Genomic DNA, 8,189 nt, shown 5'->3' with positions numbered 1-8,189 from the left:
TGAGGGGGGTCTGCATTGGGGGGATGTGTGTACTGCTGGGGGGGTCTGCACTAAGGCTGCTTTCACACTGGGACGGGAGCGGCGTCGGCGGTAAAGCGCCGCTATTTTTAGTGGTGCTTTACCGTCGTTTTAGCGGCGGTCTGCGGGCGCTAGCGGGGTGGTTTTAACCCCCGCTAGGGGCCGAAAAAGGGTTAAAACCGCCCGCAAAGCGCCGCTGCAGCAGCGCTTTGCCGGCGGTATTGCCGCGCTGTCCCATTGATTTCACCGCTCCTTTCACCGCTCCAAAGATGCGGCTAGCAGGACATTTTATCACAGTCCTGCCAGCGCACCGCTCCAGTGTGAAAGCCCTCCGGCTTTCACACTGGAGTGAAAGGGGCCGGTTTTTTTCAGGCGCTACACAGGCGCTATTTTTAGCGCTGTAACGCCTGAATACCGCCCCAGTGTGAAAGCAGCCTAAGGGGGGTGTCTGTACTGCTGGGGGGGTGTCTGTACTGCTGGGGGGGCTGTACTGAAGGGGGTCTGCACTGGGGGTGTCTGTACTGCTGGGGGGGCTGTACTGAGGGGGGTTCTGCACTGGGGGGATGTCTGTACTGCTGGGGGGTCTGCACTAAGGGGGGTGTCTGTACTGCTGGGGGGTCTGCACTGGGGGGTGTCTGTACTGCTGGGGGGTCTGCACTGAGGGGGGTCTGCACTGAGGGGGGATGTCTGTACTGTTGGGGGGTCTGCACTGAGGGGGGGGGGTGTCTGTACTGAGGGGGGTCTGCACTGGGAGGTCTGCACTGAGGGGGTGTCTGTAATGCTGGGGGTCTGCACTAAGGTGGGGGTGTATGTAATGGTGGGGGTATCTGTACTGAGATGGGGGTGTCTATACTGATGGGGGGTCTGCAACGAGGTGGGGGTGTCTGTACTGATGGAGGGGTCTGCACTGAAGGGGTGTCTGTACTGAGGGGGGAGGTTTATACTGAGGGAGGGGGGTCTATATTGATGGAGGGTGGTCTGTACTGAGGGAGGGGGATCTCTACTGTAGGAGGGGGGTCTGTAGTTAGTGGGGGGGGGGTCTGTACTGAGTGGGGGACTATAGTTGGTTTGGGGGTGACACCATTTTTTTTGCACCGAGTGACACAAACCCTAGTGACGCCACTGGTTCTAAAGGCTGAAGGTTTTTTTTTACCTTCATGGATTCTATGCTTGAAGGTAATAAAAACCTTCTCTGTAAATTTACAGTACAAACAAATGGCAACCACCCCAACCTATAACAGGTTGTAACAAGGAGCACAAGGAAGGGCAACACACAAGGGCAGCCCATCCATTAAGGGCGCACGGGCACCACCCCCCCCCCCCATCCATGATAACCGTTTTCCGACCGCCTCGCGTATACAGCGGCAGAGCGGCACTCCTGCACTGGATCACATACCTAGTATGTAATCCGGCACTTCCAGGCAGGGGGTGCACGCCAGCTGTGCTGTAATTAGTCGCAGCACAATCGGATCAGCGGGTGCCAGCCAATGAATGAGTGCCTGCACTCGCTGATTGGCAAGGAGGAAGACTGGGTAGAGCTCTGTCCTGTCAGCAGGGATGTGCAAAGCAGGGGATAAAACCGGCACGTTCCTTAGTATAAGCACCACACAGTACACGCACCACACCAAGCACTGTAAGGCACACATTTAACCCTTTGATCGCCCCCTGATGTTAACCCCCTTCCCAGCCAGTGTCATTAGTACAGTGACAGTGTATAGTATTATCACTGATCACTGCATTAGTGTCACTGGTTCCCACAAAGTGTCAGTTTGTGTCAGATTGGCTGCCACACTATCACAGCACTGCTATAAGTTGCCATTACTATTATAAAAAAAAAAGGTAAAATAAAAATTTCCGGTATATATATTGTGGTTTGTAGACGCAATAATGTTCGCGTAAAACCAATCAATATACACTGATTGGGATTGTAGCAGACATACATATTAGCCTAAATGTATGAAGACATTTGATTTTTTTTTTATATGTTTTTATTGGATTTATAGCAGAAAGTAAAAAATATTGTTTTTCAAAATTTTCTGTCTTTATATCGTTAATGCAAAAAAACAAAAAAAAAACAAAAACCCAGTGGCGATCAAATAGCAAAAAAAAAAAAAAATTATTACGTGGGAAAAAAAATATCAAAAATGTCTTTTGGGTACAGTGTTGCATGACCGCGCAATTGCCAGTTAAAGTAGCGCAGTGCCGCATAGCAAGAAATGGCCTGGTCATGAAGGGGGCCAAATCTTCTAGAGCTAAGGTGGCTAGATCGTTCTGTGTACGCTCACCTGCGCCTGATCTCGATCCAGCGATCTGCACGAAAGCAGCGACTCTCTTGGCTCTCTCCCTCCTCATTGGCTCAGAGACAGCAGCGGGAGCCATTGGCTCTGAAACGAGCATGCAACAGTGCACCCCCCCACCCCCCGTTTTGGGTCATCAGGAGCACTGGAGCACTTACCCAATCTTTGGAGGCGTCAGGCGGCGGCTTCTCCTTCCCCTGCTCTCCTCCTCGGCATCACGGATGGCTTCCCCTTCCCCCGCTCTCCTCGCATTCCGTCTCCTCCTCGGTGGGGGCCGCAATGCTTCTGCTTTCGGGCCAATCGGGAAACGGGTCTCAGACCCACTTACTGATTGGCCGGGTGGAGAATCAGTGTGAAAATAGTGAATGTTCATTAGCTGCTGGGTGGGCTCGGTTCGCATCGCTCTTCACCCCCGAGCCCACCCTTTTTTGAAGCCTATTAGAGCCTCAGGGGCTTCAAAAAACACCTTGCCCCCCATTGGAATCCAGGCATCCGGCTTTCTGCAAGGGGTGGGATGCATGGATTGGGGGGGGGGATTGTTGTGCTGCCCTGAAATCTGGCATTCTGCATGGGGGCCGGAGGCATGGATATGGGGGGGGGGGGGGGGCTGTGCTCGTGCGCCCCTAATCATTAGACGGGCCGCCCCAATTAAAGTTCTGCCAAAGTTGCACTCCAGAGTCGTGCAACGTTGGTGTCATACAAGTGTGAATGATGCCTAAAAACTAAAATCTGCATGGAGTTTGCATCTTCTCCCTGTGCCTTTGTGGGGTTTCCTCCCACCAGGGGTGAACTGACAATAACTAGCAATAGGAGAAGATTATGGGGCCCCTGGGCAATAGGAGATTATGGGGCCCCCAGGCAATAGATCATGGGGCCACACAGTATACACACACAGACACACAATATACACACACAGTATACACACACAGAATACACATACACACACTGAAAAGGTACTTGGAGAGGCGTGGCAGCTATAATCTCTGGATTTTTTTTAAAACACCGATTTTTACATACTGTCCTTGGTTTTATTGAGTCTGGCAACCCTGATGGGGCCCCTTAGTGGCACGGGGCCCTCAGGCAGTGCCCGAATGGTCAGTCCGCCCCTGCCTCCCACACTCCAAAGACTTACTGGAAGGGTAACCGGCTCCTGCCTCAATTGGCTGTACTGTGATATTCTATGAGTGTGCCCAAGACGGCTGCCTCACCTATTTACACCAACAGGAAGAAAAGCGCTACAAAATGAATAATAATCATCCAAAAATAGGAAAATCCTCTTTGGATACCATCAAGTTTGTATGACTTTATAAATAATACTGTGTGCTATGTGACGCAAAGACCAACTTGACCTGCAAATCTTTTCAATAATCCGATTTAATGAAGTTTTTTTTCCCCCTCATTTTATTCCTCAGGTACAGGGAGACTTTGACAAGGTGGAGTTCTATAGGATGTGCTGGACTCTTTGCGCTAAGAAGCATCTGAATAGAGGTCCCCTGTGTATCAGTGAGGACAGCGCCTTCAAGGTGTGGTGCATCTTTAATTTCCTGTCCGATGAGAAGTACCCGCTCACCATCGTCCCCGAAGAGGTGAGTGCCGCACACTGCCCCGGGGGTGCTTAGCTGATTCATTTTATCCGAGCACCATCATCGGGGTTGTTTTTTTTGGGAGTCCATGCTGCTTTTAACGCATGGAAAAGATGCCATTATCTGATGAGCCTCCACCCCTTTTCTTTAAGCCCCACCCTTTTGCCCCCCCCCCCAATCCTGACCTAACATTGTATTAAAAATGTAATTCAGAGTGCGTTATAGGAGGTAGTTTGATCGTGAGCTCCCTTTGAACCCTGAAGTCTTCCAATCAAAAGACTACAGAGGAAGAAGAGGTTGTTGTGGGTACAAGAACTACAAAGGGTCTTGACTCCCCTCTTCAGCCTCTTCTCCTTCCTTCTCCTGTTTATTGCTTTAGGTTTTACCCATAAGTGCTCAAAATTGGTCAGACAAGGCCAAATAAATGATAAAAATTCACACAAAGTATACATTTGTGCTTTGGTTGTTCTCCTTGACCCCCTTCTCAACTCAAGGAGTTGGCCTCCAAATATGGCCTTGGATTTATATGGTCACGCACAGTTCCATCCTCCTTACATGAATGGGGAAGGAGGAGCGCCTGGTGTCCAAAATGATCATACGACCCTAGATGGGAGAATACAATCGTTTATTGAAACTAAAAAAACATGCCGATCGAGCCAACACGTTTGAGGGTAATGGCCTCCTCCATCCTCAGGGCTGACATATAAACATAAAAGGTATACAATCAGTATCTGCAGTAGGTATGCTAAGTATAAGTAACTAGAAATCAAAAAAAAACTAAATAGATACTTATATATATATTTGGAAAACGTGTAAGGATGACAGTTATCAATAAGAAGATAGTCAAAATGTAAATTATGAACAGAAATATGACTAGATTATTTACAAAGAGCCGAATCCCAGCACATTGGGCAGATTCTAAGCCCCTATACTGGTCACCCAAATATTTGGGCCGGAGGGACTCCGTCTCCCTATAGGTAACACAATAATAAAATTCCTAACCCTATCAAGGCCAGAAGGTGAGAAGGACCCCTCCTCACCAATCACCATAACTCCATTAGAAACAATCACCATTGGCCAGTGTCTACTCTCCCATCCAACCATTCCCAATCCACAACTATGTCCTCCATCCATTTTATATATCTTGCTATGGGGAATGCAAAGATCAAATTCCTAACCCTGTCAGACCAGAAGATGAGAAGGACCCCTCCTCACCAATCACCAACCTCCACTAGAAACAATCACCGTTGGCCAGTGTCTACTCTCCTATCCAACCATTCCCAATCCACAACTATGTCCTCCATCCATTTTGTAGATCTTCCTATGGGGAATGCAAAGATCAAATTCCTAACCCTGTCAGGCCAGAAGGTGAGAAGGACCCCTCCTCACCAATCAATGTAACTCCATTAGAAACAATTACGAGGGCCTGTCTTCTCCCCCATCCAACCACTCACAATCCACAACCAGGGGTGGACTGACAACTGATGGGGCCCCCGGTCAATAGGAGATTATGGGGCCCCCAAGCAATCCAAGATTATGGGGCCACAAAGTATACATACACAGTATACAATCACACAGTATACACAGACATGTACACACAGTATACACAGACCTGTTTCTATTGGCTGAGAAGGTACTGGAGAGGTGGGGTAGCTATAATCTTCAGATTTTTAGACCAAAAGGATGTCGGTGAGGGACATTTCAGAGACAGATGTAAAGAAAGACAGATTTTTACATACTGTCCCTGGTTTTACTGAGGCTGGCAACCCTGATGGGGCCCCCCTAGTGGCTCAGGGCCCTCGGGCACTGCCCGAGTGGCCCAATGGTCAGTCCGCCCCTGTCCACAACTATATCCTCCATCCATTTTGTAGATCTTCCTATGGGGAATACAAAGATTAAATTCCTAACCCTGCCAGACCAGAAGGTGAGAAGGACCCTTCCTCACCAATCACCAACCTCCACTAGAAACAATCACTGTTGGTCAGTGTCTACTCTCCCATCCAAACATTCCCAATCCACAACTATGTCCTCCATCCATTTTGTAGATCTTCCTATGGGGAATGCAAAGATCAGATTCCTAACTCTGTGACCCCAGAAGGTGAGAAGGACCCTTCCTCACCAATCACCATAACTCCACTAGAAACAATCACCGTTGGCCAGGGTCTACTCTCCCATCCAACCATTCCCAATCCACAACTATGTCCTCCATCCATTTTGTAGATCTTCCTATGGGGAATACAAAGATCAGATTCCTAACTCTGTGACCCCAGAAGATGAGAAGGACCCTTCCTCACCAATCACCATAACTCCACTAGAAACAATCACCGTTGGCCAGGGTCTACTCTCCCATCCAAACATTCCCAATCCACAACTAGATCCTCCATCCATTTTGTAGATCTTCCTATGGGGAACACAAAGATCAAATTCCTAACTCTGTCAGACCGGAAGGTGAGAAGCACCCCTCGTCACCAATCACCATAACTCCACTAGAAACAATTGCCGTTGGCCAGTCTACTCTCCCAGCCAACCATTCCCAATCCACAACTATGTCCTCCATCCATTTTTTAGATCTTCCCTATGGGATACACAAAGATCAAATTCCTAACCTTTTCAGACCAGAAGGTAAGAAGGACCTCTCATCACCAATCACTGTTACTCCACTACAACCATCGCCAATGGCCCGTCCAGTCCACCATCCCCAATCCACAACTAGGTCCTCCATCCATCTTTTAGATCATCCTACCAACTCCATCACAATCCCAATACACCCTCCAATACAGGTCCCGGACCCCAGAAAATCATGCACTTCTTCTCACCCCTAGTATCCAAATATCAACACATAGACACCACAGAAGGAGATGTAGAGGAGGAACTAGAAAAAGAAACCACAAGAAACACAGGAAACAGTAAAGATCTTTACCTTATCCACTTTCTTCAGCTGAGGAGATGCTTCTTAGAAAAGGTCTCAAGTTCTGCCCCACAGCCAAACCAAACAATTTCAAACCCTTCATAGATCTACAAAACGACATAAGGAAACTCACCCTCCAGAGATACCACACACACAAATCTCAGAATGGACATACACTGAGCAAAATGATAAACGCAACACTTTTGTGTTTGGCCCTATTTATCGTGAGCTGAAACTTAAAGATCTACGACTTTTTCTATGTACACAAAAGGCCCATTTCTCTCAAATATTAGGCAGACACACATATCAGCCGGATATCCTCACACAATATTATAAATGGATATTTTTCAATTGAGAAAATGCCCAATTTCTATTTTTTATTCTGTCTTGTTGGGTCCCAAGTCCTATCCATAGATGCCATGGTTTCCATACATACACTGAACCTGAATCCGCTATATGGAATAAATGATTCTATAGATCTTATCTGCAATACACACCAGCGGTTCTGGATGGGCATCGGGCTCTTGGGGCATATTGCCCACATGATTTACCAGGCTCCACCCACTCTTCTGAAATTAGGAAAAATCCTCCTCTTATTGGGACAAATGATGGAACAAGAATTCCAATATCTTCTGTTTTAAGAAAGCTTTACCATGCACCATTAAAAAAAACATTTTGGGCATTATTAAAGCAGAGCTCAACCCAAAAGGGGAAGCTCCGCTTTTCTGCCCCCCCCCCCCCCCCCCCCGGTGGCACATTTGGCACCTTCCCTGAGCGGGTACCTGGTTTTGACAGGTACCTGTTCCCTTATTCTGAGTGATCTTGCCGTGCCTCCCCCTCCCCCCCCTCCGCCCTCCGCTGCTGGGCCATTCACAAAGCAGCAGCGTTCTTCGCACATGTGCAGTAGGGAGCCGACTGTGAAGCCGCAAGGCTTTACTGTTGGTTTTCCTTACAAGCAATGGCGACGGCAGCACCGACGGCAGAGCCGATGGAAAAACCGGCTATGGTGCGGACATCGCTGGGTTCCAGAACAGGTAAGTGTCCTAATATTAAAGGTCAGCAGCTACAGTGTGTGTACAGGATTTGTAGCTGCTGACTTATTTGTTTCCGAATGAGTCCTGAGCTCCTCTTTAAAGATCGGTTTATAAAGGGAGTTTTCCAGATTTTTGACTCATAAATGGGAAACGGAGGAAGTGAGGCATGAAGAACAAAGTGTTATTGTACACAAGACTGGCCAAATCTAATCATAAAACAATATACATTGATACTGACTGAGAGGGGAAGAAATCGAATAATAATACAAATACAATACCCTGGTTCACACTTGTGCGACTTCCCCCTTACATGGGGGTCTCCATCAGAGCCCCCTTTACATCAAGATTC

At 48.0% G+C, this 8,189-nt stretch overlaps 1 protein-coding gene across 1 annotated transcript in view; it reads left to right on the top strand.

Moving 5' to 3' along the window:
- The window catches only part of SWAP70 (switching B cell complex subunit SWAP70), a 129,571-nt gene that overhangs the window by 60,701 nt on the left and 60,681 nt on the right, over positions 1 to 8,189 (top strand). Inside the window, exon 3 of the mRNA XM_077453637.1 lies at positions 3,728 to 3,901. Coding sequence (XP_077309763.1) covers positions 3,728 to 3,901 — 174 coding nt within the window. The remainder of the gene's footprint in view (positions 1 to 3,727; positions 3,902 to 8,189) is intronic.

This window comes from Lithobates pipiens, unplaced genomic scaffold (genome assembly GCF_037356315.1).
Source record: "Lithobates pipiens isolate NorthernLeopardFrog02 unplaced genomic scaffold, aLitPip1_a1.2 Scaffold_24, whole genome shotgun sequence".
NCBI lineage: Eukaryota > Metazoa > Chordata > Amphibia > Anura > Ranidae > Lithobates > Lithobates pipiens.
Note: the sequence above shows the minus strand (reverse complement) of the source record. Positions and strands in the feature narration are given on the sequence as shown.